Source organism: Euleptes europaea, chromosome 7, assembly GCF_029931775.1.
Source record: "Euleptes europaea isolate rEulEur1 chromosome 7, rEulEur1.hap1, whole genome shotgun sequence".
Classification (NCBI taxonomy): Eukaryota; Metazoa; Chordata; class Lepidosauria; order Squamata; family Sphaerodactylidae; genus Euleptes; species Euleptes europaea.
In genome coordinates this window covers 14,958,754-14,982,056 of record NC_079318.1, presented here as the reverse complement: position 1 = coordinate 14,982,056, position 23,303 = coordinate 14,958,754, and the positions used below count along the sequence as shown (strand labels likewise).

Genomic DNA, 23,303 nt, shown 5'->3' with positions numbered 1-23,303 from the left:
GATGTCGGTTTTTTCTGTGGTAGGTCCAGTTTTTGGGAATGGCTGGCCAGAGTGGGTACAAAAGGCACCTTCACTTCCTGCATTCAAGAAGGCGTATAAAATAGTTTTATTTCAAAGAGTATTTGGTGGAGGACAAATGTTTTGGAGATCAGGCTGTGTTGTTTTTATGTTGTTGATTGTTTTATTTTGTTTTATGCTTTAGTAATATGTTGTTGTTATGATAGCTGCTTTATTATTCGTTGTTACTATGGTAGGTGCTTTGGGAGCTGGTCCAAGGAAATAATGCAGGATATAAACATTTAAAATAAAATAAATATACAACTATTGTCTGAAACACTTTCAGGGTAGCATTGGATGGTACAAAACTCCTTTTGCAAACCTCTGCATCTAAGAGCAATATCATATGTTAATTTTTGCTGCTGATTTCCCATGAAGTTGCCTGTCAGTGCAGAAAGGACGATGAACAAGGAAAATATATCAAATGAACTTCTGGTGCAATATATACTATGCAGCACACGTTTGGCCAGTTTGGGCTGTAAGTAATATAACCTTCTATTCAGGCTTCCCCCTACCCTTAAACTGAATTTGATATATTTCAGTCCCATGCCATATTCCACAACTGTTGCCATGTCTAATATCTTCTACTGTATATGTAGGCAAGCACTCATGAGGGCCATTTCAGTGAATCCATTTAGAATACTACCCCAAATATTCTCTAGCACAGAATCATAATGCATGGTATCAGAAAGCAACTAAACGTCCTTAGGAAATTTGGTAGGCCTCCATTCATAAAAACAAACAAGCAGACTTCACTATTGTATCTGATGAATCTACCCTTAAGTCTCCTTGTATTCCGAAAAACAGGGATTTTTTTAGTTCTCTTTTCTTCTTTTCATGCCTCAAAGAGGCTTCCAAAATCCCAAGATAAACGCAGAGAAAGAGAACTAAGGTAGCGTGTGTGCCTTTCTGCTCATTCATCTGCCCTAGGAAAGGCTGTGGCAATCTGTGCCAGCAGGTTATATCCTCCCTCCCTTTCAATGAACATCCCTAGGTGGGAGGTAGAAAAATGAGATATGCTTTTCACTGCTTAAAGACCCTTATGAAATCCATATCACCAAATGTGCTTCTTTTAGAAGTGATACAAGCTACAATGCGTATGCTCAGCAATGCCTATCAGGGTCCATTTGTGTCAACTTGGGCAATCATCAAGAGACACTCCAAATTGGAAACCCCTTAAAACTTTAATCCCGAGTTTATTTGTTGCCTTTATTAGTTCTTCATATCCAACCAGTTGAGTCAGTCTAAAGCTTTCTTGTTATTGGCATTCTTCATTTTTATAGTGCACTCACTGTATCCTTCCATGGTAATTGCAGAGATTTGTCACATGTGAGCATACTCTCCTTATCCATAATATACAGCTTTTGAAAGTCTTGGTGAGGAAAAAAAGGAAAGCAATTTAACTCTTGCCTTTTCAAGGTTATTTGCTGCTTCCCAGGAATGGAATTACTCTGTGGCACTATGTTCAAAGCACTCAAAAGATAGGCAAACCTCTTAACTGGCTTGCCTCTACAGAAGTTAAAGTAGCGCTCTTATTATAAACATACTCTGCACACTCTTATTAAAAACGAAAATCCGCTACCATTCAAAATATTTTGTGACAGAATTACAGAATTGCATGCAATTTTATTAACAACAAACAGTTATTTGGCATGGTTTCCTCTGATTTTATACATAAATGAGGTTAAGTACAGACGACATTCCTGCAAGTGACCAATATGAACCCCTGGCTGGTGCTTGCTCCCAAGTTACTACTCAGTCCCCTTGGGAAACAGAGCTGTGCTTGCAAAATAGGCCTCAGTTTTTCAGCATTCTATCTAGAAATAATAAAAGGGCACAGTAGCACAGACTGTCAAGCTGAACTTAATGCTAGTACAACCTCTGTATGACAGTTGAATAATGTGTGCTTTTTTAAATCTTAATTTTATTTTATTAGAAGGGAGGCATTGTGCACTAAACATAGGTTGATATAACTGACTGAAATCTCAGATGTTGATCGCCCAAGTTCTGGTTAGCTAGCATTGATTTTCTGCCTCAGTAGAAGTGCATTTGCTCTGATGCGTGCCATTTAAATTCATTTTCCACAGATGCTTAATGTGACTTGGCAAGACAAAGCTAAAGTAGCTTTCTGTGTCTAAATAGGACTCCTGAGTTGGTAAGAACAGCTCCTGTGGATTAGCAAAAGCCCAATTCAAACTCCCCACACTGGTATCTTGTTACTGATTTACAATTTGACTTTACAGACATAAACACCATTTATATAAAAATAAAACAACAACAATCTGCTTGTGCAAGTTCACCACTCATTCCTTTCAATCAAACTTGTTTAACAAGAGTTGCTACTGAATTATGTTGTTTTCTTTTTTTTGCCCCATCCAAAGGCTGACTGAGATACTATGATGTTCAAAATCTTTAACAGTGCCATTCCAAGCGCAGTTATACCCTTCTAAGCCTACTGATTTCAGTGTGCTTGGAAGGGTGTAATTCTCCTTAGGACAGCATGGTAACATAGCATGGAAACTGCCAGTTCCTACAATTTAAAATTCCAATAGGTTGCCTTGATTTTTCTGATTTTTCAACATACCATGTTAGCAATAGCAAGGCTCAGGTATCCTTATAGAGTAACACCTCTGTTCTTAGGTTTCCCAGTTGGACAATGAGGGGCCCTAATATGGCAGGGAATTCTACTATACTGAAACAGAATTGAAATGCTCAGAACTAAAAAAACTGCAGTTTTCATACGCACATATTTTAAAGATGGGTTAGGGAAATTACAAGATAAAATGAAGGCTAGTTAGGGGGGAAAGATATTTGCAGTTAAGCCATAGTGGATATTTCAAGTTCTACGCTCATTTATTCACCTTGGTGGAGGAATTAGCAAGTGTGCCCCTTTTGTCAGTCCCACTACTAACCCCTGCCACAGTTTTTTTGTCATCAGACTCTTGTAAAAAATGGAGTGTTGTGCTCTGTGTGAGAGGCTTGATGTGATAATGACACAGTGAAAGTATCAAGTGCTTTATGGTACCTAGACAACAATGACAAAAAAATGGAGGAAAAACAAGTAATGATGCAAAAAAAACCCCACAAGATTTAATTCATTTCCAGGTGATGAATATCTTCATTTCCCTCTCAGGCATGAAGGAAACAGAGCCATGCCACAAGCCATGCAGTATGGGTGACATGCAGATTTTTTTTTAAAATCAAATTTACTTAGTTAGTAAAAACAAAAAGAAAATCACTTTTCAGATGCGAGTATTTTACTTGATTTGAGGTGCCTTTAGTAGCCAAGGGGTATGTCACATTTATTTTAAAAAATGTCAATATCCCACAGCAAGTCCAGTTTATGTGGCTACCTACCCGTACTGGTCAGGCTGGTGCATCATGGGAGCCTGAGTGTTGCCATAGTTGGGGTGCTGTGAAGAAAACATGGGGCGTCCGCCAGCCCCAGACTGGCTGGGATAAGCAGGCGACCTAATGTATGGTGGCCTAAAGCAGAACAAAAGAACAGCTTCTTTGGATTTGCACTGGACCACGAATATGAACCATCTTGTCAGCTACCGGTATTATCCTTCCGCAGATAAGCAGGAAGGGTTCTTAGTGTTAAGCAAGCTTTCCATTATATTTAGGAAACCAAGATAAAATTGTTGTGTTTCCAAACTTCCAGAAACAAAAGGGTTTGACGGAAACTCTGCTGCAGTAAAGGTCTAACGATTACACAGTTGTCCTATAGGTGTTAGATTACTAAAGGGGATACTATGTAATGAAAAGTCTTAGAAAGTTGTATTTTTTAACAATGGAAAGCTAGAAATTGAAAAGCAGATTTTGAGAGAAAGATTTGGGGTGGGAAAGGAATCAATTATTTAATTTTTAAAATCTATATCCACAATGTGAATCACAACCATTCACTGTCAATTATTAACTTTTCAATATTTTGTCTACATCCATTTTACTTTTGTAAGCTATTGATAGTTCACAATGAAATACACAGAATTGATAATCTCCACAGGAGTTGGGTTTATTTTTTGAAGGGCAACTTGAATTATCATGTTAAGAGAGCACATTTAAGTTATGTCTGCCTCATTCCTCACCGTACAAACTTGATGTGTATTCCCAAAGTAGCCAAATCAAATTTAAGCACTCCAGTCCTATTCATTTTCTTTCTGATAGTGATAGAATTTCTCACATTTCTAGAATTAAAAGTGCATTAGCTGCATGGGAGTAATTAGTTATAATTACTGGGGTGGATTGAACCATCCTCTAAGAAGCCATCTTCCACCTTAACTGACTCTTTCTCCGATGGAAAAACCACTTGAGTCAGAGAAAGTTTTCTTAGACTGGAAGAAGACTTCACACTTGAGCCAAAGGGAAAGGTGAAGTATGAATATTTTAATTAATAAATTAATAAACTTTGCTCAGTGGAGTTGTAGGATGGGGTAGGACCCACTGTATACATACATCCAGCCTTATATGATGTGGTTATTGAAGTACATATACATGTTGTTATACATGCTTGCGCTTAATACTGACATGTTTATAAGGTACCACCACCTTGCAAAATATTTTATGAAATTCCATTTTTTCTAGTGAGACCCTTGTTTATTTTGGCACTATTAAATTCACAAATAGGCCATGATCCCAAGCAACACAAACTACATGTGTTTTGTACAGACTCCTATGGAAAAGGAAAAATCTGTGTGTATCACTCAGAGGATATTTTTATTTCCATTCATCTTCTGAACTGCAGACAGTCTGAAATCCAACAACTCAGTATTCTGGCTTAATCTGGTAGACAGCAGAAGGACATGGAAATTTTATTCCAGACTAGGTAATTTATGGATGATAGTGCTGATGAGTATTTTTTTTTATTATTCAGTGGGAAGCTTCCTGGATTACAATGATCATAGGTCTAGAGATTCATAATTTAGACTTCAATCCCAATTTTGCTCTTCAGGTTATAAATCTGGTATTCTGGTTAACGTTAATGGGATGCTTTTATCCTCAGTGGCTTGTATTCATGAGGCAATGCATACTGAAAAGTATTCTGAAGCTTCAAATGCTCAAGAGGCAACAATGAACCCATTAGAGCTGCTTCTCACCCCAACCCAACCCCCCACTCCCTCCTCTGACAATTTGGGGTACCACCTGTGTATATTGAAGCATCTCTTTTCAAAATTGCACAGGGCAAAATTTTAATTTGTGTCATTGCAAAACTACAACACTTCCTGCTGCAAATATTTGTATTTCTAGATAAAATACAAAGTTGAAATGGTAAATACCTGCCACTATCATTTTGATTTCTTGTTCCAATTCTACCATTCTCTTTTTTGCACAGCCATGCATCTCTGTTTCTCACCATCTCAAGTATGTCAAATACATTTTCAATTGTTTCCGGTCCTTTTCCCTGGAAGCATACCTGCTCTGGGCGGAGTTTGCAGCAGCCTGCATCACTGCTGCAGCTGCCTCCTGTGCCTTACGGTTCACAGTTGGCATGGGTGGTCCCATCCCAGGGCCTCCCTGCTGAGATATGCCTGGAGAACTGGGGGTCATACTGCTCATATTTCCAGGAAACGGTCTGCTCTGTATCCCAGCTGATGGTATTCTTCCCAGGGGCATGGTACCACAAGGCTGGCCTGGCCCCTGTCCATGCATCTGGTTGTTGGCATTTATACCCATACCAGGTCCTGGGCCACTGTAACTTGTGTTGGTCACTCCAGAGTACGTTGGCTGCCTGGAGTAGTTTCCTAAACAAAACAATATAACAGGAAAAGGAAGTTACAACTTTTGATTCACTGAAACAGTCTGCTGGAAAATCTGTTGTGCAATGATGTTATTCAAGCTGTGCCAGATGTGAGCAGGGAGATTCAACTGTTTTATCCAGTATCCACTGGGTATACGTGTTCTCCAAATCCAGATAACGTGAAGTGATGCATTTATCTTACTAGTGGGGATGTATGAAGGCTAGAGGTATGAAGAAACGCAGGGCAGATGTGGGAACTACAGGTGTCTATTCATTCTGCAGCACCAGGCCCTGGCTAAAAGTATGAATTAAGCAAAAAAAGCATGGGAGCGAAAACCACAGCGTTGTGTAGTGGCTAAAGTGTTGGAATAGGATCTGGTGAAAACTCTAATCCCCAGTCTGCCCTGGTGCTTGCTGGATGACCTTGGGCAGTCACTCTCTCAACCTAACCATCCCCACAGGGTTATTATCAGGGAAAAATGGAGGAGGGGAAAACCACATATGCCGCCCTGAGCTCCTTGGAGGAAGAGTGGATCAAAATGTACCAAATAAATAACAAAAATAAACATAAATAAAACAGGGAAGAATTCCAGAGGATCTACCTAGGGTGGACTCAGTGAACTGTAGATTGTGGTGGCCAGTCTTTCTTGCTCTTTGTACTCATTGAAAAGGGATTTCCTAAGAAAGTTTGCCTTCACTGTCATCCTACATACCTTATTATGGAAAGAGAGAGACGCCATGAAAGATATATCCCACTCCCCATGCCTTTTGTGTATTAAAACGAGATCTATTTTGGCATTGTCAGAGTGCTGGCATAATTAGTTGATACTCGAGAGGCATTATGCTGTAGCTAATTTCTCATTGCCCCATGCACTTTTAACAACGTGGTTCATTAAAAGCCCTCTCCAGTGAAAATATATGTGACCAGTGCTTTCAGAGGAAATTAAACAACACTATACACTTGTTTAAAAACCAAGGACATATGTGTAGTTGACACATAGGAGTTTTGCAACATGTTTAAACACAAGTACAAGTCTCCAGATGTATCTGTCTTCTAAAGCTAACATCTTGTTATCCTCCACTTCCCACTCCACCAATGCTGCAGCACAGCCACAGGTAATCAACAATTCCAATGTAGCAGTTAAATAATTCCTTGACAGACTTTGCTATAGATACTCCACTCAACACAGCCTTCTTCTATCCCAAGCTCTGTGGCCCCAATCACATTCTTTGTAATATTGTATAGCTTCTCTGTTTGCTTTGTATTTGCAAGTATTAGGTATTACTCATGAACTGTTAACAACACAATATTGAATCTCCCCATTTGTACTCTGTGTTAAGCATGAACATCCTTATATGTCATACATGGTTGTTGTACCTGGCCATTCTTTCCCCCTGGAAAAATACCTCTCCCCATCACTATATAGAAGCAGTGAAGATCTTGTGGGATAGAAGGATAGGTGGTACAACTCACAAGCCTCACATAATATATTACTGTTAATTTCGAATAACTATTGCATTCAGACTAACACAAGACAAATAATTCTGACCTTTGGCATACATTTGATCCCTCTGAGTTTTAATAGGGATCTCTTGTTTGAGATTCAGAGATATTCACAATGGATATTCAGTCATGATTATGGTTTTTGAGATTGTAACTACACCTTTCAAATATATTATGAAAATCGGCAGTCAGTTTCCATAGGTAAGAGAGACAATCTCCCATAGCTGTTAAAGCACAAAAGTATCATATTATTATTAAACGAGCCATTGACTCATAGCAAACAGCCAAAGTGTTATCTTTTGATCACTGAAACACCTTCTGCTTTCAGTCAAGAAACTCTGCACATGATGCCCTCCAGTGGGAATCAAATAATATTCCATTGCAGAATCAATTATCAATCAATAAGTAGTACTGAAAGAAGCTCTGGTGTACCTTGTGACCAGGGGTGCTACTCTTACTTTTGCTTGTTGGGGACACACACAAGACACCAGTAGAATAGGAACCAACCACAAATATTGGTGGTGCATCTTCTCTGCAAAAGTGGTTTTGTTAAAATAGGCTGGGGGACAGGAATGTGGTAACCTTTCAAAATAAAAGATACACATTTTCCCTCAAAACCTAAATAAATAAATATATAAAAGCAATAAATGACAGGGAAAAACCAGGAATGAGAAGTACAAATGTATTTTCATGTTTCTCTAATAGCGTAGTAATTTTCTGGCAATGGCTCTGACAGTAAACAGATGGAAGCACCATTAGATACAATGAAGGCAGCAGATGCTGAGCCAGCCCCCGTCAGCTGGACGTGTCAGCCAGCCAAGTGCAAGAGCCCACACTCTTCAACTGGGTACAGGTTGGAACAGTAGCTTTTGAATGCTTGCAAGCCGCCCCTCTTCTCTTCAGCCAGTGGGCTTCAGATTCTGGTTCATTTCCACAAATTAGAATTCAATCCAGGAACCTGAAGCCTCATACAAAGAAGAAAGTCACTGAAGTTACTACTAAACTGGATAACAGGAATTTGTCTAGAGGAATAAAGTCATGGAAGATAATGGACATATGAATGTCCTCCACCAATGACTCCAATACTTAAGCTTGAAAGAACAAAATCCTGAGTTTTTTGTTTGTACCTATGTCCAAGTGACCAGTCTCCTCCTTCATAAAAGTTAGCTGAACTAACGGTGCAATCCTAAACAGAGTTATACCCTTTTAAGCCTACTGACCTCACTGAAAGTCAGAAGGCAAGTCTTACAATTGACATTTGCTTCTTTAAGCATGTCTGTCTGGCAAGAAGTCAAACACATTTAATACTGGATAATCATGCAGACTTTATATATTAGACTGCAAATCTATTTGGGCAGGTTGTTGTATATGAGTTTTATACAGTGTCTCGATTTTGGATGATTATCAAATAAATCATATTACTATTCTTAATAGCAATAAATCATTTAAAAGCAGTTTAAATTTTTCAAAGAGCTTCCATATAGGTCACAGGTTAGACAGTCATAATGAACCAACGGAATGCATCTACAAAATGGCCGACTGCAAACACGGCTAATTTGCTAATGAGGAGTTTCTTCTCAGAAGTTAAAATAAGAAAAGCACTTATACTCATGTATTCCATGTTTAAAATTCTGTATGCCATTAATGAATGAAAAAATGTAACTGTAATAGTACATGTATCAGCTCTCGTACATATTCTTACCATTGAGACACATGGATGTTTTCCTAATAGCACTGTAAAAAATGACTATCTGTCATTTATTCATAATAATCTAATGATGACCAAAGCACAGAGTAATCCATCCTTTGTATGATCCGGTGGAGGGGTATACTTCATACCCATCGCAATGTTTACCATGTGACATTCAAAAATGGTTCATGATAGGGATGTTTATTTTCTCAAGTACTATGCAAGTTAATGTTTTCATCGTTCCCTTTCTTGTCTGAAACCCAGAAAGATGGATAAATTTGTCAAGAGATGCAGAAGTGCAATTAGCCTTCAGTGATTACTGGTTCCAAGTCACATCAGGTACCAAAAAAGGGCTTCTAAAATAAGGAGAAAATAATAATCCTAATGCTGTACTAAAATTACTACTGTCTTGGGTTAAAATTCCACGAAGAAGCAGGACCAGAAGGATTTAATACAAAAACATCCATAATAAGACAGCTGCTAGAATAATTAGCAAGGTCAAATTTGCAAAGATAAGAACTCAGAAGACAAAACAGATTTATTAAAAAATACTGGTGGTAAATACTGGACAAGTGCTCAAAGATTCTCCCCCCTCCCCCCATTTTAAACTATGTCATGTAAGTAATTTAAAGCAGGGTTCCAGTGTTCAACCTATATAAGCCGCCTTAAACCATGAGAAAAGGCTGGATATAAATGTTTCAATAAATAAATAAAATAAAGCTTCCCAGTCCCTTACAAGTATGAAGGTCTTATTTGGACATCAGAGTTGGATACAAAGTCCTTGGACTGGCAGAACTCAAGGACAACATGTTTTAGACATGATAAAGGAGACGCTGCAACATTCCAGACAGCCTGATACTGTGCCACAGTTTTTGGGATGGCAGGCAAACACTAAGAACTGCCTAAAAACTAGTGTGACAGCTACTCAATCCTAGGTCAATCCACTGAAGGAACACCCTTTGAATGAAACAATCCAGTATAGAAAATAATTACAATATGTACAAACCCAACTAAAGGGCTTGAAAGACAATTAACAGCATTTTTCAAAAAGGTATTTTGATTGAGGATAAACTCTGAATTACTGCATGTTCTGACTTCCCCTTGCTATATCTAAGTAAAAACATTTTTATATGGAGGGAGAGAAGGTTAGGAATAGACACGCAGACAACTAAAAAAGGAATGTAAACCATTATAAATACGCTGCACCTAATAACAAAAAAGTAATTAGTGAAATCAGTGGGTCTGAACTCAAGCGAGGATTCGGCTAATAAGAAATTGTGGCAACTACTTCGGAACGTTTACAGTGCACCTAAGTGAGGTTTGGCAAACATCAAGCACACTTTTATTACAGACTGTATTCAGTCAGAACTAACATTTCAGACAAGCCTGAAAGGTACACAAATTCACAAAGGTTGAGCCAATAAAACTGCAATAAGAAACACTGTGAAAATGAAGGTTTCATATCACCGGCTGCAGTTCTTCAAATAAGCCTCTGAGGGCCAATTTAAATATTACCATCTCCGTGCAGAATCTGCTGAAAAGCACTTCCTTTTGGACTGCTCAATGGGGCAGCCTCAGCATTTAACAGCCTCTTTACCTCCTGCACTGGCCAAATGAGCATAACATTCCCATGCCAGAACCACACATTCCTAGTGACTCTTAGAGCTGGCGTGGAGACATTACAAGTGTTTGGGCTCACATGTGGGGCAAGAGGCTTTCAAATGTCATACCCGCCTTGTCGCGCTGGTACAGTGAAGCATTTGGCACCTTCCCCACGGGCACTGTAAATTATTCCTTAGTAGTTGCAAGTGCTTCCTTTGACCATCTGCAGAATGCAAGCCGCTTCTTTCTTAGCATTCAAGCAGTAGGCTGTAAATCACAACACAAAGCCAGGTCCTTCTTCCAATTTATCTAATTTGTACTCCTGCTACCCAGTTATTCATATCCATAGCATGAGAAAGTGGTCTCTGCCTTGATATTGAGAAAGCATATATTTGCTCAGGGATACTGCACTGGATCCAGGCTCCTGCAAACAACTGGAAACTGCAGAAGCAGCCTCCTCTTTAAAATGTTCTGTGAGCTGAGGGAACCTCAAGAACAATATATTTCCAAGCGGGATTTAAAGGAGGATCCTGTTCTAGTAGATATTGCGCCACACATCAAACATGAAGTATGTAATATAATGGTTCTAGATGTGTGTGTTGTTATGTATGTTATGTTTGAAATAATAAAAAGGTTTTTTAAAAGATAGAAAAAAAGAACAATATATCATGCGGCATTAGGAGCTGCAGCATGAAGTGGAAACTGGATGAAACTGCTCCCCTCCTTTACATAAGAGGTGTTACAGACTTTTGTGAATTAACAAGTTAATATCCTTTATGTAGGCTATGTTTCATTTGACTAATGTTGTGGAGTGTGCATTACTGTTATTTATTATGCATATTTACTGCAGGTAGTCCATTTTGGATTAAACTGGTAGCTTTTTGCCATAGATGGACAAGGCTGATTGGGCAAATGCAAACGGACACAACAAGAATGAGGGATCAGTAAATCTGTGCAGAACTTTGGCATACAATGAAATTCTATTGTAATTGTTTTGTTACACACCCAGCTGGCAACACAATCCTCTGTTTCCTACACCACCATAAAGTTAGTGAAAGTGGAACAAGCCATGGCACAGAAAAGGGGGTTGAGTGGTGAGCCGGGAATTTTGGGAAATTATCTGTGGCTCCTGCATCATAATACCAGACTATGCAGGAATCCATTCAATCCACAGCATCAACATGCTGATTTGGTTGTATATTGTTCATACCCTTTTTATTTTTAAAATAAAATGGTTTGCCCTTGCCATGTTTTGCAGTACTGTTTTGTTATTATATTTGGTTGTTTAGGATTTTATGTTTTTCTTTTTTTTTGTTAACCTCCTTGCAGGCTTTTTTGGAGAAAGGTGGGAAGACAGGTCTAAAAATAAAATAAAGAATGGTGTAGAAATAGGTGAATAAATGGAGAAGCAGCATACTTTTGCAGAATTAAGCACTAATTGCGAATGCACTATCAGTAAACTGAACCATCTGTGCTAGAAATAAAAAGGCAAACTCCTTCAAAAGACACTTCCTCTGTCAGTGCGCTTATCGTTTTATAGCCACATGGATCTAAGCCAAGCCTGTTTCCGAAGTGCAGTAGTTGTGGCTACTGCTCTACAAGAACAATCTGCCACATTTTAGAGGTTCGGCTGCAGCACTGCAAAATTCTGGCATTCATGTATTGAGAGCTAACACTTAGAATGTGGTATAGCTCTTGAACATACCCAAGCTCCTTGTCACCTGAAAATATGAACCCTGCCCACCAGTGACTGCCAGCTGGCTGTCCCTCAGAGAGAAGATGAACATACTTAATGATATACTTTATCATACTTTATGATAAAATATATTCAGGCAACACACATGAACACATGAAGCTGCCTTATACTGAATCATCAGTATGGGTCCATCAAAGTCAGTATTGTCTATGCAGACCGGCAGCGGCTCTCAAGAGTCTCAGGCAGGGGTCTTTCACATCACCTACTTGCCTAGTCTCTTTAGCTGGAGATTGAACCTGGGACCTTCTGCATGCCAAGCAGATGCTCTACCACTGAGCCACAGCCCCTCCAGCCACAGGCGACGTTTCTCTGGACTGACTGGTGCTGACTTGCAGCCATTACTATTACAAGAGTTGAGTAATGAAAAAGTACTAAAAGTTTGGAGAACTGATGGCAGCACAACATACACATCATCTATTCTTTCAAGGAGAAACGCCTGCAGCCCCTTGTGCCATCTGCCATTTTGTCCAGGAGGATTCCAGCGTTGGAATTCTGGGGGTTACAGTGGGATGATGGGAAATGTGGGACATATATGCTTTCATAGATTCCTTTTCTTGCAGCTGGTAAGATGCAACTCATCCTGCTTTATTTTAATCAGTATCCTCTTCAAAATCTGATGACAAACGAATGCTACAGCTGAGTGTGAAGGAATATAAGAAATGGCCTGAAAGTCATTTAACTTCTTATACCTGTGGGACCACCTCTCCCGCTATGTCCCCCCAAGGACGCTGCGTTCTAGGTTCCAAAATCTACTGGAGGTCCCTGGCCAAAGAGCAGTCTACTTATCCTTGACCAGGGCCTTTTCAGTCGTGGCCCCAGTCTGGTGGAACTCTCTGTCGGAGGAGACCAGGGCCATGAGGGACTTCTCCCAATTCTGCAGGGCCTGCAAGATGGAGTTGTTCCCACCGGGCATATGGTTGAGGACTTGGCGTATGCACTGCAAAGTATACTGGCCACCGGACAGAACCTCCCCCTCTATACTCCCCTTGTCCTCTTTGCTGTTAGCGGATGGCTGTGGGCCTATTAGAGCAGGGTGAGAGAAGCATGGGATTTCAGTGCACTAGCTATGGTTGACTGCTGACTGGTTTTAAGTTGTATATTGGGTTTTTATAGTAACTATTCTGTTTTAATTTATTGTTGTTAGCTGCCCCGAGCCCCACTTAGACGGGGGGCGGGAAATCAGCTAGAATATAAATAAATAAATAATGTTTGAGATGTCATTTTTCTCCACCAGAATGCTTTTAGAATAATTCTTCTGAAGATAGTTGCAGAGGGTAGCTATGTTGATCTGAAGTAAAAGAAGTAGATTTGAACTCAGTAGCACCTTAGAGACCAACATGATTTTTGGGGTATGAGCTTTCCAGAGGCAAAGGCTCCCTTCATCAATGCAGCTTTGACTCTCGAAAGTTCATACCCCCAAAATCTTGAAGGGGCTACTGAGCTCAAATCTAGCTCTTATTCCGAAGATAGCCACATATAAAAATTTGTTCTGGAACTTAAAATCCACATGAATTTTAAATTCTGAGGTAACCCCTTACCCAAGATCACAAGAACTCCAATGGGAGAAAAGTTTACCCAGGATCATAGCATAAGTTCATTGCAAGCGAGAGACCATTTTCTCACCTTCCAAGGAAATATACTAGATAATCAGATGCCTTCACTTTTCCAGGCATCGTCATCTCCTCCTGCTAGATCCAAGGATCTACCAATTCCTACTAATCTCACATTTAATAACCAAGAGAGGCTACACTTCCCAGGGTCACAATGTATAATAACAAGGGACATAACTAGTGCTGATCTGTGCTAGCAGCAGGGAAACGGAATAATAAATGCTTTTCTCTCAAAATTGTTAACGGGAAAAGAATACTCCTTAAAACATATCACATCTATAATTAGGTACTACTTTTTTTTTTTAAAAAAGAACCGAACAGCTAGGAATGGTTTGTAATATTTTCCAAGATATCCACAAATGAAGCTTTACACATATAAAAATAAAAGATGTGCATGACGTCTAGTTTGGTGAACAAAATTTTCTACAGAATAAGCAATCTTTTAAAAGTCTGATTAAAGATAGATTAAAACCATGTCACTTAATACATTAATAATTTTACCTTGTGGCCCATACTGGCTTATCTGAGTTCCATAAGTACCACTTGAATTACTCTGTGCAAAGCTACCAATTCCAGAATGCATTTGGCCTCCAGGGGAAGGATGTGGTGACATGGAAGGTCCAGTCTGCTGAGGTGTATACTGAGATAATTGAGGATTTCTCTGTATGCCTGCCATAAAACCTACAAAAAAATAAACACAAAAAGGGACAAATTCAGAACTTTCAAATGTTTCTTTATTTACAAAAACGAATTCAAACCACAGGCTGGATCCAGTGATTCTCTGCCACTGTGAGAACTCCTCACTTGATCAAAAAGGCACAGTAGTGGTAAATACTGCATGCGCAAGAACCCAGAGTTTTGTATTGTGGAATGATATGTATGGAGAGCTGATATACTGGTATTTAAAGTTTGCCATTTCAGGTGACAGTGCAGCGCAGTGCAGTCCTAAACCCCGGTTACCAGTGCATCAAATTATCTTTACTCCATCCAGTTAACTATAACATAAATTTTTGGGGTTCATACCTTGATGCTGATGAAAGTGCTTTCCTAGAGAGGTTTTACAAGTGTGCAGGTGTCCAGGCATGAAGACCCAATCTGTACCATTCCAGGTTGGCCTATGCTACTCTAAACAACAGACAGAGGACTAGTGGGATCAGCATGGGAGGGGGAGGTACAGTCCAAAAAGGCAACTGTTGCTCAAAACTGACACTCTAGTGAGTGTGTCGTTCTTGTACTCCCATCTGCCCCAATCCCTGCCTTTTAGTTTAGAACTAAAACATTAAACCAGAATTGGGAAAGCTACTTTTTGGACAAGTTGTAACAAACAGACAACTCGGATAAGAAGCATTATGTGAGGGTGACACCAGTTTACAATAAAGACACCTAACAGCTGTCTGAAAAAAAGCAAGGTATGTCCAGATTAATGTTCTTGTTACATTTCTGTTCCTGTCATGTCTTTCTAGTATAAGTGTGCTTTCTCCTCCCAGAATTAAATAAAAGGAGAGAAGTAGAAATTATTTGGCCTATCACAAAAACCTTTTCTCACTAAGAAACAATGTGTGCATAAAATCCTGAACTCACAAAGTATGCTTTGGGGTGTCAGATACCCCCTGCCAATATTTAACACTTTCCAGTTATAAGATGCTAGACTGAATAAAATGTGAATAAAACAAATGAACCAACAAACAAGACAGAAATAGTGACATTAAACTTGAACAAGCCAAAATGACAAATACAGATAAAAAGCAAGTTACAACATTTGAAGTGCAAATCCTCTGAGCTAGCCATCTTTTCAATATATGCTATCACACAGGAGGTCCTGCATGTGAGTCTTTCTCAAAGGGAACGTTCACTCTCAAAAGCTTGTAACCTGAAAATCTTATTGGCTTCTAAAGTGCTACTTGACTCAAATCTAGCTTTCCCGAAGAATACCCATTTCCATTGTGATGAGGTGCTAGTTCTGTTACTGGGACCTGTCCAACTGACCACTGACCAGTGTCATGTGTAAAGCTAGTGTTATGGTTAACCAATAAGCCCACTGACTTCTAAGCCCACTGACTTCAATGGTCTAAGAAGGGTATAATTCTTCTCAGGACTCCACTGACAATAAAGAGTAAGAGGAGGGCAACATGTCTTCAGTGACATGCACAGTCAAGAAAAGGTCTTATATTGATACATTACACTTTTGTAAAATGCGGATGCTGGTTATTACCTTTATGACCTAGGACCTTCATATGTAAAAGTTGGTCTCCTCTCTTATGTCCCCGAAGGCCAAATGCAGTCCTCAGGCTGCCACTTGCTAGCTGTTGCCCTGCTTAGGGGAGCTTGCCTGGCATCAACCAGAGATCATGCTCTTCTCAATGTAGCTCCGACCCTGTGGAACAGGATCCCTGAGGAGGTGAGGTGTGCAGGAGGCCCTGCAAGTCCTTTTTTCTGGCTAGGGTTTTTAATGGGGTACAGGATGGAGGCTTTTTTTTTTTTTTTTTTTAGAGGAGAGGGTATTTATTTGGAATTTTACTGTATGTTTTACATTTTAAATTGTAACGTGATATAAATATTTAAATAAATAAATAAAACACCGAATTTTTAAACAGTTATAATTAACACAGGAACAGTTTGTTTTCTGCAACTTGTGCTTGTTTTCATTTAATATGTTGGCAAACCAAGACTTTCCAGGATCAACAAAATCATACATAAGATAGTAAAGATATTCCAGTGCCCACAGTATTGTATTGGTGTATAGATATATGAATTAAATTGAAAGCAACCTGCTCAAATCAGAACCATTTGGTGATGGAGGTGACGTTGGCAGCATCCTCTCTTTGGTCTAACAGTAATGAAAGAAAGCATCCAATGAACCTTCATGTAAAGGATTCTCTAGACACTTATTCTGATGAACACTGTGCACATTTTACTTGCTGGCCAAAAAGCAAAAGGAAATTGTAAATTAAAGATGATACGGATAAGCCAGTTGTGAAAATGGCTCAAATTTTCAAACAATATCTTCTTGGGATAAAAAGGGCATGGAATGATATTTATAGTAGATGGAATGGACCATTAGCCGAATACTATATTTAATTAGCAGTGCATTTGTCTTAGCTGATGGGTAGAGGCATTACAGAATCAGTTGGAAAAGAATGAAAACAACAAAAAGTGGAGGCAGGGTGTACTCTTTAACGAGACTCTAGTAACACATGGGCATACACATAAAGCTGCCTTATACTGAATCAGACCACTGGTCCTGATCCTTTTTCACTGGAGATGCTGGGGATTGAACTCGGGACCTTTTTCATGCCAACAGCCACTCTACCACTGAGCCTCAGCCTCCCCACTATCATCTTCCATGTCACAAAAGATCAACTATTGCATTTTTAATACTGAGGGTGAGGGGTAGTGGTGGTGGTTGGCGAATGTCTGTGAGAAGACAATCAGAATACAAGTAATGACTCATCACTTTAAATTTTACAAACAACCCAGCAGATGCATAGTTTTTTCTTCTTTTCAGACACAGACATTAAGGTTTTTCTGCTGAGCAATTTCATGAACTAATATAAACATTCAAGTTTTTCTAGGGGACTTTTCTAGCTGCTACCAAAACATGGAAGTTTCACTGGGCCAATATAACACACAACACACTTTTTGTCTGGCATCCCAACCATTTATTTTCATGTTTGCATCTGCTGTTATGTACGGAATGACTGACGTATTTATTTGCACCAGTTCAACAAAAGATGTTTCTCTGCTCATGTGATGAAGCAGTCATGCAACCCACTGCCTTAGCAAATTTGTCTCCGACTGAAAAGGCAGTTAATGCCAAGTCACTTCCTCTCCAGGGTGTCAAGTTCCTAGTGACGATTCAATTTCTTATGTATTTTAAATCCTCTACGTTAAAAAAAACTGTACAATCTCTTCAGCGCTTATTTGTTTGCACATATCTCTTCACAAACTGAATTGCTTTGGTGAAGACAGAAAATAATGACCTAGCTAAAGCTTTAACCCAGACCCCCTAGTGTTTCACCAGCTGTGCTATTAGGTTAAGTGGCTGAGTCTCTCTCCAAATTCCTTCCCTGATACAAAAAAAATCTCATCTCTGTGAGAAGGCAATGATGTTTAAATATTTTACCTCCCCCTTTTTTACTCCTTTTCTATCTAGCCTTGAAATTAATATCATCTATCACTGATAAATTGGAATCGGGGGAAGGATTAGACAGATCACCCAGATGGTAGCCTGGGAAGAAAAATCAAACTTTCCTTATGCAAATTCTTCTCATATGCTGTCTGATATACAATGTAAATGGAAGAAGATGGGATAAAAAAGCAACGGCATTTGTGGAATTTGTCAGTACAATGAAAGGGGCAAAACGTTAGCAATGTGAAACATTACTAAGGGCTTAGAGGAGAAATCTAGGATCTGGGACTTTATCCTCAGAGGAGGGTGAGCAGAATAAAGCACCTCTCCTCTATTGGCTGTCAAAGGTAAGTGAAAATGGGGTTAAGGGACTAATTAAAATCCCAGACGTCTGCAAACTGCCCCCCAAATGTTCTGACTCCCAATATTTGTAAATCATCCCCCAGGGGAAGTGTATGGCCCCCACTAAGAACTATGGTTTAAATCTTCTCAAAAGTAGATGGCATTATGGCAGTCTACTTCCAAGAGTCTTCCATAATCTTCATGAGTTCCTGTTTGCTACCATTGAGCTGGGATGGAGGGATGCAGTCTCTCTGACCCACACAATGGGAAAAGGTTAGGGTATGTATATGTCAAACAAAAACTGGGGAAACAGGACTCTTAATTTACTGAAAAATGCTATATTTCTTGCGAAGCTACCTTTTTGCTGTTTCAGCAGAGGTCAGTTGCCTCCACTACTCAGCAAATGAACAATACACACTTGCCAGCCAAGAAGTCAGGTGTATGATTTTCTGGCTTCTGATAATCATCTCAGACATTCCCATTTGGGCTCATGTTTATAGAAAAACAGTGTTTTAGGAGAAAAATAGATCTATTTACTGATAATAATACTAATTCCTTATGAACCCGCTGCCCAACTGTTATTGTCATCTTTGGAGGCCCTGATTTGAGTGCCTCCACCTTCTGAGATTAGACGGGTGGCAATCTGGGAGAGGGCCTCCTCGGTCATGACACCAAAGCTCTGGAACTTCTCCCCAGGAAATCAGTCTGTCCCTTTCTGTTGTAGTCTTTTTTTTATGTTTTGTATGTATTTTAACTATTTTGTATATATTTTAACTCTTTTTAAAACTCTTTTAAAAGTTGTTTTAATGATGTATGTTTTCATTATAATGGTTTTATAATGTAATTTTATCATGCAACTTTTAAATTGTTAGCTGACTTGATAGCCTTTGCAAGGGCAGAAAGGCAGGATATAATTTTTGTAAATAAATAAATGAATAAATATTTCTAACCCACCTTTCAAGCCCCACATGGAATCCCCAAAAAGCTAACAACAAACAAAAACATTACTAACAAAACAGAAATAACAAAAACAAATGATATTGGCACATAAATAGCATAAAGAGAAGGTCAGTCTATTATGATGCTTACTAAATAGCTACATTATGGCCTGAGAGATTAACACTGAGCTAGGATGGAGTCTGGAGTTTGGGTGCTACTGCTGAGAAGATCTTATCCCATGTGCTCAGCCACTGTATTTCAGACAGTGGGGCAGGTCCTCTGTTGATGGTCTTAGTACTTAGGTAGGTTCATAAAGGAGGAGACAGTCCTTGTGGTAAACAGGCCCAAACTATTTACAGTTTCAAAGATTAGATTAGAACCAGTACTTTGAACTGGGCACAGAAGTAAACTAGAAATCAATTGTGATATTATATAGGCATCATAAGATCAGAAAAAGTGGTTCCCAATCAGTACTCTAGCACTTCACTCTACACCAGCAGTAGTTTCCATTACTTTTCAATGGCTGGCGCACTAGAGTATGCTACAGTAACCTAATCTGACTAAGAAATATGGCCAAATTTACCTTCCCTCTGCCACCGGAGGCAATAGACAGAGATGTGTGTGTGGGGGGGGGAATATGTCTGGTGCTTCATTTTTCCACAGAAAACTTCCTATTTTTAAAGACTAAAGATAGCAAGCGTGGTGTAGTGGTTAAGAGTGGTGGTTTGGAGCCTCCTGCTTCTTCTTCTTCTTCTTCTTCTTCTTCTTTCATAAACAACAATGAATGGATGACATTGCCCATACCATATTGGCATGGTTGGCACCCTCAGAAAGGTTATTAAGAGTTTTTCAGGTACATACATACCTGTAGGGATTCTATAAGAGAGTACATCTCTGTGTCAACAATTTGTAAATGGGGAGGGACTAAAACAGCAAATACATGTAATCATTCAAATAAAAACCAATTTATGAATTCAGCTGAGTAGCTCTGTCGGTTACATCAAAAGCAAAGTTAAAATTCCTATTTATCCACTCATTGTTATTAATGAGTAGATAAATAGGAATTTATCCACTCCTTAATAACAATAAGTGGATAAATTCCTAGTTACGAAACAATGAGACATTACAAACGGAAATATTTCTATGAAAAAATAAAGCACTAGAACATTTCCCACCCCACCGCCTCCAATGGTGATGCAGAAGGAGGCAACTGGTGAGCTGACACCAATCGTTGTTGCTGAAGGATCTGGGCTGAATGATTCCTGAGGTCTTGGGGGGCTGCTGGTGTTTAGATCTGGTTGTTCTTGACTGGGGGCAGCCCTCCAGGAGAGTTGCCCACCAGGAATTTGCCCAATAAGTTAGTCAAATAGAAGAATGCTTAAGTGGCACAGCCCTTGTTGCAGGCAGATTCAAAGAGAAAGGAAAAGAACTACAAAGGCCTACTTTGGTTATTCTGGGAAACTTCAAGGGAAAATGAGTAGCTGCCCACTTGTGCAGTCAATGAACACATGTATCTCCTTTCACTGCATTTATCCAAATAAGATGAACTGACACATTCCATTCTGATTGCAATTAATGTGCACAAAAACCACACTGGGAAGCACCTGGGGTAAGCGCATGTCTCCTACTGCAGCTGCCCACAACTCTTTAGGAATCCCATGTGGCAAAGAAAATGTTGGGCAAACATGTAACCATATAGAACCAGAGAGGTGGTTTTTATAAAATATTTATGTAATCTTTGCTGGTATGGATCTGAAAAATCCCATGAAGTTCACCTTTTCTCTTTGGCTCCAAAATATGTGTTCTTTTTCATGCAACTGTGCTCTGAAAAACTTTTGCCTTCCTCAGTATTGACTGAAACACTTCAAGATTAAAGGATGTGTATTACAGTTTGTGCCCTGACCTGGATGGCCCAGGCTAGCCTGATCTCGTCAGATCTCACAAGCTAAGCAGGGTCAGCCCTGGTTAGTATTTGGATGGGAGACCACCAAGGAATACCAGTGTTGCTGTGCAGAGGAAGGCACTGGCAAACCACCTCTGTTAGTCTCTTGCCATGAAGACCCCAAAAGGGGTCGCCATAAGTCGGCTGCGACTTGACGGTACTTTACACACACATTACAGTTCGTAGTTCTTTGGAGTTCTTTGAAAATACAGATTCTGTTAAACGGATATCCTGTGTGTGGATCTAAAACTAAATCAATGCTGGTAGATCTTTGACAAGTAGTTCCATAGTTTTAGGGAGATCTTCCTAAGGAAGGTCAACGGGTTACGTATATTTCTTTAAGTTAAAATGTTTCCTAGCTGCAAGACCACAGGAGGCACAGAATTCATATGTCATGAAATAAACCTGTCCCAGTGGTCAAATTAATTGGCAGCTCGTTCCTGAAGTGGGGGGGATCCATGGTGGCTGGGAGTGGCGCAGCCGCGCTGCCTCCTTTGAGACTTCCTGGCTGTTATGGAGGGAAAAAAACCTTTTAAAATTTAAAAAGGGGGAAATACCTCATAGTGAGCAGCAAGACTTTACCATTGAAATATGGTGCAGCCCCGCTACCGCTCAAGGGGGCATTCCTGGGGCAAAAGGTCTGTGGATGCTGCCTAAAGGCAGCTCCCTCCCCGGGAACACCCCGGGAATGCCCTCCCCATGCTGGGAAAGTCCAGTATAGCTGTGCTGGCGGTGGGCACTGGTGGCACCCAGACAGCGGCGTGTTTACCCCCGCACTGGTGTAGGTGCTACCTTATTCCATGATAAGGTGGCACCTACCCTGACGCAGGGGCATTCTGGCTCCTATGGAACTTCCCCCCCTTCAGGAATGGGCTCTAAGCTTGGAATATCCACTGTCACTTTGTCAAGTCCTTCACCAATGAACGGTTCTGACCTTTATCTGTATCAACGCCTGGGGCCTACAAAAAAAAAAAAAACAGTCTTACAAAAATATGTGGACATTTTTCTACTGGAGTACATTATTGTTAGCAATTGTACGAGCCAGATATATAATTTAATTTATTTTCCCCACCAACAACAACCCCTTATTTTAGCAAAGGAAAGTAAATAAAAATTCATCTTCAAGAACTATATTTACCATCAAACAGCAAATAGTCCAGTAGCCAGCTGCTAGACTACAATATTTGTGTGGAGACTCAATTTTAGGTTTAGATACTGCTGACATGATTATTTAGTTCAAACCTGTCTTAAACAGTTTACAAAGGTGGCTCCTTCTCTCCTCAGATATATCATGTCCATTTCACTCCTTCATTTCTTGCAAAAAGGTATTGCCCCTGTATATTTAGCACATGCCAAAACTAATCAGCTCAGTCCAAAGCTGAAGCTGGTTGGGGAGTATAATATACCTAACATTCAAATGCAGTCTGAAACTGACATCTATCAGGTGCTGAAAATGGTACTGAGATTCTCTAAGAACATACTTGTTTTGGGCATTCTAACACCACTTTAAATGCTGTAGAATAAGAAAAACAACGCTCTGCACTTGACACTCTCTGCACAACTGTATCAAAAGTTGTAGGGCAATATTTTAAACTAGACATCCCATGCCCAGCAGGAAGAGAAATACTACATCTCCCTCCATCCCTTTGTAGTTTATGAGCTAAAATGGATTTAAATTGGATCAAGAGTGAAAGTCAAGCTACAACTGTTTAATGGCATTCCTTTTACTGTAAGTGGTGACCTTTCAGGTTTCCTGTAGTACTGTGAATTTAGTACTTGTGAAAATGAGTGCTATAACAGCATGGCTATACAGAATATGGGTGTCTGATTTGTTCTGAGCTAGGATAGCCAGGACTCAGCCTGAAAATTTCCTTATAAAATTCTGACAAGAGCTGTATCATTTGTATTCATGATTCATTTAGAAAGCTTCCTAGAATAAAAATTCCCCAGCATGCTGGCAGTGCAGCATTCTGGTCCACAAAGTGACCATCTTCC

The 23,303-nt window shown here is 39.7% G+C and overlaps 1 protein-coding gene across 7 annotated transcripts in view; it reads right to left on the bottom strand.

Moving 5' to 3' along the window:
* The window catches only part of ARID1B (AT-rich interaction domain 1B), a 437,633-nt gene that overhangs the window by 83,854 nt on the left and 330,476 nt on the right, over positions 1–23,303 (bottom strand). For 5 of the 7 annotated variants that reach the window (XM_056853875.1, XM_056853877.1, XM_056853880.1 and 2 more), the window contains 3 exons: positions 14,458–14,637; positions 5,471–5,798; positions 3,415–3,543 (listed from right to left, as the gene is read on the bottom strand). In XM_056853875.1, coding sequence (XP_056709853.1) covers positions 3,415–3,543; positions 5,471–5,798; positions 14,458–14,637 — 637 coding nt within the window. The remainder of the gene's footprint in view (positions 1–3,414; positions 3,544–5,470; positions 5,799–14,457; positions 14,638–23,303) is intronic. The other 2 variants (XM_056853879.1, XM_056853881.1) reach the window with 1 other exon arrangement.